The 16,223-nt window shown below is 42.1% G+C and overlaps 2 protein-coding genes across 2 annotated transcripts in view; one reads left to right on the forward strand and one right to left on the reverse strand.

The window, feature by feature from the left end:
• Window positions 1–16,223, reverse strand: part of dock (SH2/SH3 adaptor protein dock) — a 36,686-nt gene that overhangs the window by 18,982 nt on the left and 1,481 nt on the right. The gene's annotated exons all lie outside the window — the stretch shown is intronic.
• Window positions 7,696–13,659, forward strand: LOC135714307 (uncharacterized). Its single transcript, XM_065237648.1, has one exon. The coding sequence runs from the start codon at window positions 7,696–7,698 to the stop codon at window positions 13,657–13,659; it is 5,964 nt and encodes a 1,987-aa protein (XP_065093720.1).

Raw genomic sequence — 16,223 nt, forward strand, 5'->3', positions numbered from 1 at the left:
ATAGCCTTAAATAGGCAATACTTGTGGAATTTCATTTATTCTAGGGAAAATATTTTTTTCTGTTAAATATTTTTATGATAAAACTGTTTAAAGCCTCAAGAGAACATAATATTCTTGCCCGTTGTTTACAAGGTCGCTCATACCACCCCGAAAAGGGTGCTTATTTTACCCCAAAGGGTTTAATTTCGGTTACAAAACGAACATTTTTTTTAATCTTCTTGTATAAGATTCAAAAGTTTACTTTTAATATTCAATTTGTATTCATGATGTAAATAGGGCTTGAAACTATCCATTTGGTTAAACATCATTCAAATTTTCTACTGAATTTTGTATGATTAGTGATGATTTTCTTAAGGTTTCCAAACTGCTCCACTTTCCACTGCATACATGTGCACCGCAAAAAAAATATCCACATATAAGTGCGGCTACTGCTCAGATTGACGAGAATACATTAAATACACTACAGGTTGCGCTCGATTACACTAGTTTACAGCATATTTGAACTTTGTACGCTGATGATCATTTCCCATGTAAAATCGTGCGCTGAATTCCAAAAAAATCTCAGTAGGATAGTTTAAGAAATATAGCTAAAAATGAAATTTCTCTTTAAAAAAAATGTGTTTACTAAAATACATATATTTTTGACTGTAATGAAGCAATATTATTTGTTTTAACGCCAAATTAAAGATGATAAAATTTGCTTTCATTGGTCAAAGATTCAAGTTCATTTTTAATTTACTTTTATGTTTTTTTTTTTTTGTAAACTAGTGTTATCTGCGGTTTACTTTTTTTCAACAATTCCATTGTAGATTTATCGCAAACGACAGCTCAATCATTCAATCAGCATTACCAATTGATGATAGTCTTCTCTGTTCCTATGTTGGTTACTTTGCGTGATTTAATAGTCGCAAGAAATCAGCGATATAAGTAAAAAGTCAATTGCTGATAATCGAGCCCAACTTGTATTACCTACATAATCTTGCTGGCTGATATAAAAAACATAGTTTAGAGCAGCGCTGTGAACCGGACGTGGTGTTTTAATATCAGAAATGATATCATTCTAGCCCAATTCAAGAACAACATGTGAAAGGGGCATACAAGCTTTTTGTAAACAAACCTTCTTATGCCCTTTTCTCGCCACCCATATGACACCAACGCAAACCATTATCATCATCGGGTAGGGGAATGTTTACCCTTCCCGATGATGTTGTTGGTTTGCGTAAGCAACTCTCGGTTGGTGAGAAAAGGGCCTACAAAGGTTTGTTTACAAAAAGCTTGTATGCCCTTTTCACATGTGGCTCTTGAATTGTATTCATCATTATGAATTTTAGCCCAGAATGAATAAAAAAATAAACAAAATGTAGCTTGAAACATGTAGGGTATACGTCCCTAACCTCGGTCTAATATGCAGCCATAGATTACGTTTTTAATCATAACTCATCAATTAATTTACCTGCAAACGATATTCTACTGCTAAATGGTATGCTTAGATATGCTTATCATGTCGTTTGCTATCAGGAACCGCAAAAAGTTGAAAAACTTACTTTTTTTAAGACAAAAACTCACCAGGGAAATGTATGTAATATCGGTCTATTGTCCCCAAATTGGGTCTATTTATGGATGCAACTTCGTCCTATCCTGTTTGATTCTCAAAAAAAACGCTCTTGGTAACGTTTTCTTATGTATTTTTTTTTATCACTATCACTGTTAACTTAATACTCTTCATTCCTCAAAACATTTCTTAGAGAAAATTTTACGAAAACTACATTAAATCACTCAAGTTAAAAATTAAAAATTAAAAATTTCGCTTATCGTCTTTCGACCGCAGAATATCTAAATCAAAACATTGTGATGTTCATTATACAGATTTGGCAGAAAAAATCTCCCTTCCTGTTCGTTCCTTATCATCCAAATGCAAACCACATTGTTGACGTTACTCTTATTGCTATATGCTGTCAAATGAATTTCATGGGCCAAAGTTAGGAACATAGAAAAGAAATGTGTCCCTAAAGTTGGGTCCATGATTTACTTGTGAAAACGTTGTTAAACAATTAAAATAAACATAAAATATTCAAACAGTAACTGTGAGTTTTACGTCTAGTGTGTATTATCAGGTAATTCCATTCAATAAATGCCATAATCAGGCCATTTGATGATCGTCAGTGCAACCTTCCCATCTTAACCTTAGAAGTCATGGCGGCTAAAAACTCCGAACAGAGTGATATTCTCAACCAGTTTTATTACTTACGAGAGCTGAAAATGTATTGAAATGTTGTGATATAAATTGATTTGTGTGTGGTACACATTTATCAATCATCAGTGATCAATATTTTCCTTATTTTTTGTGTAATATTCCTTAATTAATTATTTATTTGCGTGATAGGCCGAATGAAAGGACTAGACCCACATTACATACCGTAACCCTATATCGAACAAAGATACAGCCATTTAAAAAAATATTTAGTAAGGTTGCACAGTCCTGGCCTAGAGAATAGATCATATAGCCATAACTGTTTCGATTCGTTCACCGTTGCGCTAAAGTTGTCTTTCACTAATAAATAAATCGAGATTAAATTGTCGGTGTAAACCAAACTTAAACGTACCTTCAAAATTTGTAATGCAAATTAATCGAGGTCAACACGTGGGAAAAAAAACTCATGATCTTCGTAGCAAAAGCGAAATAAAAGTGACGTTAGTTGTGGCTAAATTGTACCGACCACAACCCACGGATGCCAGAAATAAATAAAGAATAAGAAGTATGCCCATTGCCACCAGAACCAAATGCGATTCGAATCATAAACCAAAGGTGATTTTTCTAAAAATTACACCCTCATTCGTGCGTAGGAAGTCGTATTTCAGTTTCCGTTTTGGTTGTATTCCGAAGAGGATAATAACTTCAGCAGACCATGAGATGTGTCACTTATTCTATCTACTGCAGCCCGTCTGGGTAAAACATTTTCGTTTACCTCACACACCAAAACAAGGTTGCTCTTCTCATTGACAGCAATGTATTATGATCCTATAGGTTACGAACCGGATAGAAGAGGCGTTTTCCCCAACCAAACAAAGTCTTAACAAGAAAATTTACCAGTTTCCACTTGTCTTGAGAGGCACCCGGCTGCCGGAAAAAAAACAAAAGCATCAATCTAAAATAAATGAAAACATACAGCGCGACACCGCTAAACTTATCGGTGTAGGCCTCCTAATAAGGATCCACATGTAGCTATAGCACATCGACCGACCGGGGAGGCGATTCACCTCGCTAAGGAGGATGGAAGGAACAACGTGCATAAAAAGGACAAAAATTATCCGCCCCAGCCAATGCAATGGAAGGAAAAATAAGCATGAAAACAGCATCATAAATACTAACACTGTTGCAGACACGCGCACATAGCATAGAGACGATACATACCTAGTACAAGACGGATGGTCGCTGAGCTATAGCCAACAACTAGTTAAAATCCACCCTTCACCCATGTTTTTTGCGTATGTATGAGATTATCATGTTGTGAATAGAGTTACTAGACGACGTGGGAGAGTACGTAAACTGAGGGAACGAGTCTACGGTAATTCATACGATTATATTAAGGAAATTCATAAAAAAATATCATATGAAAGTAGGTCATAAAACAATCTATCTTACGAAAACTATCCTTATTGCGAAACAAACAAACGGTAGGAATCGGACCATAGACGTTATATGAGTATAAGGGTATTGGTATAACATTAACATTAGAAAGTGAATGCATACGTTCTGTTATGAAATACATTTTAGATAATAATTACTTTAAGTATTTTTTTTTTTTTTTTGTAGTGATCCAGTGGCAGCACTTGCTTAAACTCTACACTGGACCCCTTTTATTGATAAATTTTGCTTCTATGAGCCTCTATTTTGAATCAACACACAGACGTTCCTAGGCTATGGTGCCCGTTTGGTCACTGTTGTTTTTGTGCTGATCCAAATAGTTTTGATAATATAATTGCGCATTTTTTTTTTAGGGTTGATTTTTGTCCCAGTCTTGTCTTCTGTCGTCACTTATTTTGTCATTTTGTCTTGTGTATTAACCCCGACTTGTCTTGTTTATTGTGTCAACTTGTGTCTATTGTCCTTCCCCATCTGTTACTCTGTCATGACTAATTTCATTGATATATAAAAATAGTAATATCAATTACAGGATAATATGGTTATTTCTCGATTACTTTTTCAAAGGGACGCACCAGCTCCTGCAAACAATGCATCCGATCGTCGATCCGGCGCAACCGGCAGCTCGCACACGCTTATCAACACCACCAGCAGGTAGAGGAAAATTTCCCCTATCTGATGATAGTGCCAGCCCGCGTGGGCGAGCCACCAGTTAAGCCAAATCAACGACCAAACGCACCGCCTACAAAAGCCAATACGCTCCCTTGAAAAAGTTATCGAGATTTCTACTAATTAATGAATTATTGACAATTACCTCTCATGATCCTTGGCTCTGATTTTAACTTACCACTTTTTGATTATTTATCAAATACCTCTCCCTGAATATATAACTCCCCGATGCCTTGTTGGTTTCTGGTCTCATTTGGATTGGTCCTGAATTTGTTTGACATCCTGTTCGAAGTAATTCTTTGAGTTCCAGCTTGTACGTGTCTCAAGTCATATGATTCGCCATTCATAAAGATAATGGGTTAAAAGGGAGTAAAACATACATAAAGGTAGATTAGTATTAGTTGTACTTGTTCCAAACAATAGAAAGAAGCATAGATGACTTAGTAGAAAAATAAAACTAATTAAATATATAACTAAAAGTGCAATGGATAAGTGTTAGTTCCGGGATCATTTTAGTGTTAGTAGTTATGTTAGTTTTGATCCGTATTCAGCCCTGCCGGCCCCTCCAGCACTATTTGCAGCAATTGTGATAAGATTATGCGACACTGCTACTACTACTATGTTAGATGTATGACTTGTCAATTTTCGCAACGCAATGTCTTTCAATAAATCACTCAATCAATTTGATGTTTGAAAATTTGCTCAAAAAGGCTTTGTTGACACATCATACCTTACCGAAAACTAAAGCACAACAATCCTAATTCTTATTTCAAACCTATCAACATATTTAACACATCTTTCCTAAAACTTCACTTGTTCGTAAGCGCCTGGTTGAAGATATGACTTTCGCTATTGACATTGTCTGTAATTAACAAATACACTAAATAGGAAGATTTATTATGCAACTTCATAGGCTAGTCGCCTCCCTAAGCGGACCCCCGCGTCCTATCTCTTATGTTAATTAACTTTCTGAATTCTATAATTGAAGTTTATTTAATAAATAACTGAAATCTCTAATCTACCTACACAATCATAACCCATGCTTTTAAACTACAATTTAACGTGTTTCAAGTACTTCTGGCTTTTACATATATTAATTATATCTTTGTTCGTCCCAGATGACACCTTCAAGTGACTCAAATGCTTCACTTTGAAGTTAGTTTCCAAGCTAATTTTAAATTGTATATTGTATAGGGTAAATGTTCCAACTACGCTCTCACGCTTCCACTATCTGGCACCACAAAAATACATATGGGTATGTCACAATAGAAGCACACCACAGTGGAAATCCCGAGCCATAGTTCAAACACTTATCCCAAATCAAAATGAAGCACATATAAGATTAGTTACAATACCATGTAGAAAAATGATGTTTAACATTGTTTCCTGAGTAATAATTCAACGAAAACAACAATGAAAGCTTGTCACGCAAATAGAAGGAGCACTGTTGGGCACTTTCTGAAATATTTCAATAGTATAATTCCATTGCAAACCCAAATGAATCTATCTGCGTAAAAATAAATAAAATAAGAGTGATTTGCGGCAAAACCCGCCAGTATCATACCCAACGTCAGTGCCTATACGTAAGCGTACTACGACGCGGCTCTCAATTAAAGGAGTAACAAGTGTGTTAGTATCACTGCTAGACTAGATCTTTGGTTCTCTCATGCAGTGGTTTATCAGAGAGGGGAAGCTCAGTAATCTCCATTGCCTGCCCATGACGCCATTCTATCGCGGCATGAGCCAGCAACGCCGACCATAAACCCACCGTCTCCAACACTCCACTAGCATGAAATTAAGCCCGCCCACCAATAGCAAGGTGCAAAAACTAGCCATGGGGAGGGGATAATAATTACTTTAAGTCATAACATTAATCTAACAAATGACTTACAACAAATCAGCCTTCTTTCAACCAATTATCTTGAAAATTTCAGAAATTAAGCAAATAGACAAGTTTAACAATGTATCACACCATTCGAGCAGTTTAAAATTATGTTTCCTACTACTCCAACTTTGCCGCGGAACAATATTATGAAAAAAGATACTTCTAAAATCTCGAGAAAATAGGGTCTTATTTATGCTAAGCTAGACAAATCTGGATTGTATTGCTTCATGTGCCTAAAATCGCTGCTCGACAATATGATTAATTTTCATTTTATTCCAATAGAAAAGTTTTTTTTTCGAATAGAAATGCCCGCACTTTCCCTTAACAACTTCCATAAAATGTTGTATTGCCCGCTCGGTTGAAAACCGATGTGAAGATATGGCTGGCAGCATTAGCAGCATATCTTCTGTTGATTCGCATGTGTAAATACGCTTCGCAACTCACTCGCGACTTTGGATTAGTGATGCGACGGCAATACAGCCTCAGAATAGAATTTCTTTTTTTTTTCCTTTATTTAACGTCGGTCTCTGTTCTGCAATCTAGTGCCAATAACCGACGGACATCGATTGCCATCCATTGACGGCAATCGAATGTGCAGGAAGGCAGCTTCCACACCTGCGTAGGATATCGCACCCATTCAACACACATGGGCCGGGACCAACGGCTTTACTTCCCTTCCGAAGGAAGACGTGACCAGAGATTTTTATGCCTCAGAAAAATCCCACCGACCTCGGCTGGGATTGAACCCAGACCCATCGGGGTGTTAGAAAGCAGTCACGCTTACCACTACACCACCGGCGCCGGCTCAGAATAGAATTGTTTGTGTGTATTTTTTCATGCTTTCTTTTCTTTTCCTCCAAAAGTGTCACGAATATCAAGTCCCTAGCAGTAGCTTCACGGAGCCAAAATTTAATTGTTGTTTAGCAAAATTACTTTAAACGAAAGTTAGTAAAGCGGGGGGCGATTACCCGCGACTTGCTCGAGATTGGGGGTGTTGAGGCACCGGTGACGTCATCACCGAACGCGCAGCTACCAACACACGCGCAGTCGTCGGGCGTACCTGAGTGCAGATAGCCGACCCGAATCAAACGGTCAAAAACGTAAACATAGCAACATAAGTAAACATTAGTGGATGGAAATAGTTGATTGTAGTTGAATGAAGCGATTTAGTGAATTTATGGTGAAATTGATCAGTAGAGGGCATAATTAGTTAAGTGGAATCGTTTGTGAATTGCGGTATTAAAGAAGTAAGTTTGTATGGAACAATTAGATTAAAAATGTGAAATTCATAATTATTGTTGTAGTCAGGCAAATAACACGGCACTAGCAGACACAAAAGGAGAAAACACGGTGAAGTGAAAACTATTCATGTGAGTTTTGTAGATTAAACCAAAAATTAACAATTAACTGAATACAAACTAATCTTACAGTTTTGAGCTGCTGTAAATCAACGCTGCTGCAAAAAAAGTTTTCATTAGTGATCCGAACATCCTCAAAAATGAATATATCTAAAGGGGATGGATCTAACCTCAATCCGGATGAGACGGCGTACAACTGCGCGATTTGTACACGTCCGGATCATGAGGACGATCATATGGTGTACTGCGAAGGCTGCACGAAATGGTTCCACTTCAGTTGTGCCGGAGTTGGATCGGCCGTGGAATACGACGAGAACTGGAGATGTTCATCGTGCTGTGAAAAAGAGCCGGATGATAGTGATTCGGAAGATGATGTTGACGATGACGATGTTATTCCCGTTGACGATAGTGTTGACGGCCAATCCAAAGCGAAGGAAGCGAAGGTCAGTGCAAAATCTAACCCGGACGACGAAAAGGAGATTGCGAAAGCAATGGAAGCGGTGAAGAAGCAGAAAGAGCGTCTGAAGAGGAAGATGGAGCAAAAGTTGGCATTGGCTAAAGCGCAGATGGAACTGGAGAACGAGGAGATGGAGATGCAGTGGGCTTTGGAGAAGCAAATCCTCCAAATGAAGATTGCTTCGGAGAAGAAGTTCCAGAAGAAGAAGGAAATGGAGAAGAAGCAGCTACAGAAGGAACTCGAGGAACTGAGCGAAGGCAGAAAGCAGGCGGAAAAGGAAGTGGAGAAGCTGGAGAAAAAGAAGAAGCGTGAAAGTTCCAAAGGAACGAAGTCATCAGGAGGAAAACTACGCGTTAGCTCCACACCGATAGTCGATCCAAAGCCGTCTACATCCACGGAGGGAATGAAGAAGAAGACAACTAAGGTTAAGTCAGTACCTGTTGTAAAGAAGCCAGCAAAGGAAGAAGAGGAGGATGAAAGTGATAGTGACGACGATGGTTCGAAGGTGAGTTCGCAGGATGAACAGTCGGACGATTCTAACGAGGACAGTAGCAGAACATGTTCTGAAGACGAGGAAGAAGACAAGGATCTAAAGAAGAGTAAGCGGAAGAACAAACAGGATGAAGAAAACCCAACGAAGGCGCAGATATCGGCACGACAGTTCCTTTCGCGAAAGCTGCCTACCTTTACAGGTCGGCCAGACGAGTGGCCAATATTCATCAGCAGCTACAACACCACGACGAAGGCTTGCGGATTTTCGAATTTGGAGAACCTTGCTCGTTTGCAGGAGAGCTTGCGAGGCCCTGCACGGGAGGCAGTTTGCAGTCGGATGTTGTTGCCAGAAGCAGTTCCGCAAATCATTGAAACGTTGCGGATGTTGTACGGGCGACCGGAGCAGTTGCTGAACACGTTGCTTGTGAAGGTGAGAAAGGCAGATTGCCCGAAAGCGGACCGGCTGGGTACGTTCATCAGCTTTGGGATGGTAGTACAGCAATTATGCGACCATCTCGAAGCAACAAAGCTTAACGACCACCTGGTGAATCCTCTCCTCATCCAGGAGTTAGTCGAAAAGCTACCACCGGGGACGAAAATGGACTGGGTTCGGTTCAAGCGGCAACACGAAAGGGTAACGCTGCGGACCTTGGCCGACTTCTTGTCCGAACTGGTGTCTACTGCTAGCGAAGTGACTGGGATCGTCGATATGCCATCGAATCCGACTGGTAATCGTTCCGGTAAGGCAAAAGGAGGAAGACCGAAAGAGAACGAGAGCCACATCAACTCACACAGCGAAGAATCGTTCGCAGAAAGAAAGCCGTGTCCAACGTGCGGAGGCACAGATCATCGGCTGAGAAATTGCGACGAATTTCGGAATATGGGAGTTCAACAGCGGCTGGAAGTTGTCGAACGTTTCGATCTATGTCGATCATGCCTGAACGCCCACGGGAGGAGTAGGTGTAAAGCAAACATCCGGTGTAAAGTCGATAGGTGTCAAGGGCAACACAATACCATGCTTCATCAGCAGGTAACCGAAATGCGATCGGACTGCAACGCTCACAGTGTGAGTCTTCAGCTGCCGATACTCTTCCGGATGATTCCAGTGACGTTGAGCTTTGGAGAAAAGTCCATTAACATTATGGCTTTTCTCGACGAGGGCAGTTCGTTTTCGTTGGTGGAAAGTTCCATCACGAACCAGCTGAAGGCGACTGGGAAACCACAGCCACTACGGGTAACCTGGACCGCTGGAATGACGAGACTAGAACGAGAGTCAATGCTGCTGAATCTGACGATATCTGCCGTCGGATCGAAGGAACAGTTTCCGATGGAAAAAGTACACACCGTGAAGGAGCTCAAGTTGCCAGCACAGTCCTTGAACTACCAGGAATTGGTGCAGCGTTACAGCCATCTTCGAAACCTTCCGGTGGCTGAATATCCGAACGACTCGCCGAAGATCTTGGTAGGTTTGAAGCATCTTCACTTATTCGCACCTATTGAATCTCGGATCGGTCAAGCAGGAGAGCCGATAGCTGTCAGATCCAGTCTTGGCTGGACGGTGTATGGCCCACAAGAAGGAGGCAGTCTGCGGACTGCATACGTTGGCCATCATTCATGCGCTGGGGTGTCCAATCAGGAGTTGCACGATCTGCTGAAGTCGCACTATGTACTCGAAGAAGCAGGAGTGTCGGTGGAAGTTTTGCCTGAATCAGCTGAAGATCAACGGGCCCGCGAGATTCTGGAAAGGACAACGAAGCGAGTTGGGGACAGGTTCGAAACGGGACTGCTGTGGAAGGAAGATGATCCATCGTTTCCGGACAGTTATCCAATGGCAGCACGCCGGATGAAGAGCTTGGATAAACGCCTCTCGCAGAGTCCACAACTGCAACAAAACGTTCGGAACCAACTCATCGAGTATCAAAGCAAGGGATACTGCCACAAAGCGACGGTTGGAGAACTAAATGAGACCGACCCCAAGAAGGTGTGGTATCTTCCCCTCAACATCGTGATCAACCCGAAGAAACCTAATAAAGTCCGGCTGGTATGGGATGCTGCTTCCGCTGTTGGAGGTGTCTCGCTGAATTCAAAGCTGCTTAAAGGTCCTGATTTCCTCACATCGTTGCCGTCGGTAGTGTGCAAGTTCCGGCAATACAGTGTCGGGTTCGGTGGAGATATCCGAGAGATGTTCCACCAACTGAAGATACGACTGGAGGATAGGCAAGCTCTGCGGTTCATGTTCGACGGCGAGGTCTATGTGATGGACTGCGCGATATTCGGAGCGACATGTTCGCCGAGTCAGGCTCTCTTCGTGAAAGATCGCAACGCCAGTGAATTTATGTTGCAGTTCCCAGATGCCGTGGATGCGATTGTCAACCGACATTACGTGGATGACTACTTTGACAGCACAGAGACCGTCGAGGAGGCGGTGAAAAAGGCAACCGAGGTCCGGTACATCCACTCAAAGGGCGGTTTCGAAATCCGAAACTGGGTATCAAATTCAAGCGAGGTACTTCAGCAACTAGGTGAGTCGAAATCGAACCAAATTGTCCATTTCAATACCGACAAGGCTACGGGTTCCGAGCGGGTTTTGGGTATTGTCTGGGACCCTCAAGAGGACGTGTTTACGTTCGCGTTGCAGCTGCGAGAGAATCTGCAACCGTACTTGTCCGGAGACGAGCGTCCGACCAAACGAATCGTTTTGAGCATCGTGATGAGTCTGTTCGATCCGTTAGGCCTGCTGACGATGTTCACCATCCACGGTAAGATGCTGATACAGGACTTGTGGCGTACAGGTTGTGAGTGGGATGAGTCGATCGACGATGAGAGTTTCGAAAAGTGGCAAAGATGGACAGCGCTGTTACCGGATATTGAGCGAGTGAAAATTCCCCGTCACTATTTCGGTGGTGGCGAATCACTGGACTACGAATCACTGCAACTCCACGTGTTCGTAGATGCCAGTGCAGGTGCATATGGATGCGTGGCATACCTTCGAATGCTAGTAGATGGGATTCCTCGGTGTACTTTGGTGCAAGCCAGGTCCAAGGTGGCACCGCTGAGGCAGTATTCGACGCCACGTTTGGAGTTGATGGCAGCAGTGCTTGGAGCAAAAATGGCCGAAACCGTAAAGAAAAATCACAGTTTGCGCATCAACCGTGTACAGTTCTGGACGGATTCAAGTACGGTGTATTCCTGGATCGTGTCGGATCACCGGAAATACAAAGTGTTCGTCGCATACAGAATCGGCGAAATATTGAGCAAGACGAACCCGTCGGATTGGCGCTGGATCCGCACAAAGCTAAACATAGCGGATGATTTGACCAAGTGGAAGGAAGGAACCAGGATCACATCGAACAGCCCGTGGTTCATGGGTCCTAAGTTTCTGTACGAGACGGAGGATACGTGGCCACATCCGGAGCCACCGAGACCGAACGTGAAGGAAGAGTTACGTGCCAGTTTACTGTTCCACAGTATCGAGATCGCAAGGCCGCTGATCAACTGTAGCCGCATTTCGAAGTGGAATATTGTAGTCCGAACGGTGGCGAACGTTCTTAGGTTCGTGTCGAACATTCGCCGGAAGCAGCGAGGTTTGCCAATTGAATCGCTACCAGCTGATCCCAGGGTAGTGAGATTAGGTAGAGGGTCCGTATCAGCAGTAGAACGTCCGTTTTCGAGGGAGGAGTACCAAGAGGCGGAGCGCCATCTGTGGAAAATGGCGCAAGGCGAATCGTTCGCAGACGAAGTGAAGACGTTAGCTAGATGCAGAGAAGGGAAGTACGAAGCCATTGATCGTTCCAGTGATATTTTCAAGCTGTCGCCTATTCTGGACGAGCATAATGTGATGCGAATGGATGGCAGAGTGCAGGAGGGAGAGTTCGTTCCGTTTGAGCTACAGTTTCCGGTAATCCTGCCAAAGGGGCACCCGGTGACGGTCAAGCTGATAGAACACTATCACCAGCTGTTCGGTCACGCGAACCGGGAAACTGTAGTGAACGAGTTGAGACAACGTTTTTACATCCCAGGAGTCCGCAGAGAGCTGGAAAGAGTTGCGAAAAGCTGTATGCGGTGCAAGGTCCAGAAATGCAAACCGGTGATTCCAAGAATGGCTCCGCTTCCGAATCAACGAACCACTCCTTTCGTTAGACCGTTCAGCTACACCGGAGTTGACTTCTTCGGTCCAATCAACGTAGTGGTTGGACGACACACAGAAAAGCGTTGGTGTGCTCTTTTCACTTGCCTTGGAACTAGAGCCATCCATCTTGAAGTCGTCCATAGTCTGTCGTCACAGGCATGTCTAATGGCCATCCGACGTTTCGTTTGCAGGCGTGGAGTTCCCATTGAGTATTTCTCTGACAATGGGACAAACTTCGTAGGCGCAAGCAAGGAGATCGTGAAGGAGATCAAAGCGAACTGTTCTGAGGAGCTAACGAGTTCAAGGACCCGATGGAATTTCAATCCACCATCGGCACCACACTTCGGCGGAGTGTGGGAACGACTCGTCCGTTCGGTCAAAGAAGCGGTGAAGGTGTTGGACGATGGGCGTAAACTGACGGATGAGATACTCCAGACTACGTTAGCTGAAGCAGAGGACATGGTGAACTCCAGACCTCTAACCTATATTCCTCAAGAACCGGGGAATACTGGTTCGATAACTCCCAACCATTTTCTGAGAGGGCTTTCGTCAGGCGAAATGGGAGGTTGTGTACTACCGACCAACGAAGCTGAGGCGCTACGGGACAGCTACAAAAGGTCGCAGATGCTGGCTGACCGTATATGGAAACGGTGGTTGGCTGAGTACCTTCCGTTCATCAACCGGCGATCGAAGTGGCATAGCGAACAGAACCCACTGGAAGTAGGCGAAGTCGTGTTTGTGGCAGACGACGACAATCGAAAGTGCTGGGTTCGAGCAGTAGTAGAGGAGGTCATCCAAGGAGCCGATGGAAGAATTAGACAAGCAGTGGTGCGCACAGCAAAAGGAACATACAGGCGTCCGGTGGCAAAGCTTGCGGTGCCGGAGATACGTGTTAGTAAATCTGGCTCCAGCGGAGAGCCTACGCCAGTGTTACGGGGAGGGGCTGTTGAGGCACCGGTGACGTCATCACCGAACGCGCAGCTACCAACACACGCGCAGTCGTCGGGCGTACCTGAGTGCAGATAGCCGACCCGAATCAAACGGTCAAAAACGTAAACATAGCAACATAAGTAAACATTAGTGGATGGAAATAGTTGATTGTAGTTGAATGAAGCGATTTAGTGAATTTATGGTGAAATTGATCAGTAGAGGGCATAATTAGTTAAGTGGAATCGTTTGTGAATTGCGGTATTAAAGAAGTAAGTTTGTATGGAACAATTAGATTAAAAATGTGAAATTCATAATTATTGTTGTAGTCAGGCAAATAACACGGCACTAGCAGACACAAAAGGAGAAAACACGGTGAAGTGAAAACTATTCATGTGAGTTTTGTAGATTAAACCAAAAATTAACAATTAACTGAATACAAACTAATCTTACAGTTTTGAGCTGCTGTAAATCAACGCTGCTGCAAAAAAAGTTTTCATTAGTGATCCGAACAGGGGGTAACAATTGATAAATAGGAGGATGGAGGGAAAAGGACTAAGAACAGAAGGGTTGGAGATGCACTGTGTTGGTGGTTGCACAAAGGCTCAGGATCTTGAACTAAGCGGGCGGACGACTGTGTTGCTTTGCGTGATTCTATAACATTCCCCAGAATTCCATTCCCCAGAATGCACCATTCCCCAGAATGCACCATTCCCCACAAAAGATGATGAAATTAGTAATTTATCACTTTTTTTTTGGTCATTTGATATTATATTTCAGTTAACAGGCGTCCATAAATAAACAGGTCCGCAAGTTTCTTGCACACTGAATAATACATCTTCTGAATACCAATTTTCTAGATAAATTTTACACATTTGATTTAATATATTTTTCATGATAAAACTCTCTGATTAGTTTCACTTTACTATTGATGATACACTACGTTTATTTTTATGGAACTATGTATTTATGAATTCCAAACCATTTTATAGCTCTTTGGAAAATGACAACCGTCAAGTTTTCGAGCACTTCGTTCATCATTTAAAAAGTCAAAGGGTCTATTATGCAATCCAATTCAACCAGTCGGAAACTGTCAAACCTTATCGAAGAATTGTTCGACCTGAGTTGAAGAATTTCTCGTGATGGATTAAAAAATCGGTGCATGAAACGTTGAACTACCGATTACAAATTTTTAACATTATTCCACACGTTGTTATACCGAATGGGCTTTACCCCGAATCCTTTGCGAAAAACTATTGATTATATATTTTCCTTATATATTAAAAGAAGGGAATATTTCCTTCTTTATCGTATATTTAAAGAATTAATTATTTCCTTTGTTATATTTTCAAAGAAGGGAATATTCCCTTCTTTATCGTATATTTAACGAATTAATGATGTTCTCTTTTATATATTCAAAGAAAGGAATATTCCCTTCTCTATCGTATATCCCAAGAATTAATTATTTCCTTTTCTTATATTTTCAAAGAAGGGAAAACCCCTTGATCCATTAAGAAGTTTTTCTCTTCTTTTTATATACGCGAAAGAAGATTCCAGGAGTGACTATAATAAACAAAAATAGTCGATCTAATACATGGCATACTTTTCTGGGGAATGATACATTCTGGGGAATGGTTCATTCTGGGGAATGCCTTTCTGGGGAATCGTTGAAAGCATTCTTGAAGTGCTCTGCCAGAAGATTACATTTCTCTAGCAAAGTGTTGGCATTTCTGTCACCTAGATGATTTTCAGCCGGTAGCCCATCCTCATTCCTTTTTGTCTTTACAAACGACCAGAATAGTTTTGGATTGCGTCGAAGATTATCTTGTATACGTCTTGAATAACTCTTGTAGAGAAAACGATTATTACAATCGATATTGATTACTTGCTGTATAACCTATTCGCTTTGTGAATTGATTGCGGGTTTGAGAGTACTTGCGGTGGCCTTCGATCTCAAAAGCTTCAAGTGCCTTAAACGACCGTTGGACCATGCAGGATTGAGAGCTGCCTAACAACCTAGTAGATCACGGCTTCACCAATGGAAGAGCACGAGTCAAGAAACTGCCGATTTGTCTGGGTAAGTAAGTGACTCAAAGCAGCAAAATCAGTTTAACGAAAGTCCAGGCTTTGGAGCTCAACGGTGCGTTAAATCATGCAGATTGAATACATCCAGAAGAACACAACAGGCAAGAGGTATGTACAATCGAAGAACGTTAGCCCAGATTGATTGTAATCACCAAATAGCAAAGCAAGGTCATTGTGATCTAATCGGGATAGCACAGCTCAAACCGAACTGATATAGTTCTCAATGCTGCTCAAATCAGATTTTCGATCTGGAGGTAAGTACATGGCGCCGATACTCATAGCTCAGTGTGGTGTCGTAATATTTAGCTACAACTGCTCAAAAGAAGTGCTGACCGGAGTAGGATCAAGGCAACTATTTAGTCGTTTGGATACCGCAATCAAGACTCCACAGCTTAGTGCTATCACGGTCATTACGAAATACCGTAAATAGTCTGCCAATTAGTTGAGATGAATTAATTCGGTCATCAAGCCAGGTTTCGGTGACAACTATAAAGTCAGAGACGATAGAAGCCAAGAAAAAGTAATGTAAATGTTCATTTCTTGAGGCGGCAGGCAGTGCGTTCTGGGTTGATAATCAC

The sequence above is a fragment of the Ochlerotatus camptorhynchus genome, unplaced genomic scaffold (genome assembly GCF_037179485.1).
Source record: "Ochlerotatus camptorhynchus isolate MF236.1 unplaced genomic scaffold, CSIRO-AGI_Acam_v1.1 ptg000043l, whole genome shotgun sequence".
NCBI lineage: Eukaryota > Metazoa > Arthropoda > Insecta > Diptera > Culicidae > Ochlerotatus > Ochlerotatus camptorhynchus.

Coding starts and splice junctions, on each gene's coding strand:
- LOC135714307 (XM_065237648.1), top strand. CDS start 7,696: ATGAATATATCTAAAGGGGATGGATCTAACCTCAATCCGGATGAGACG.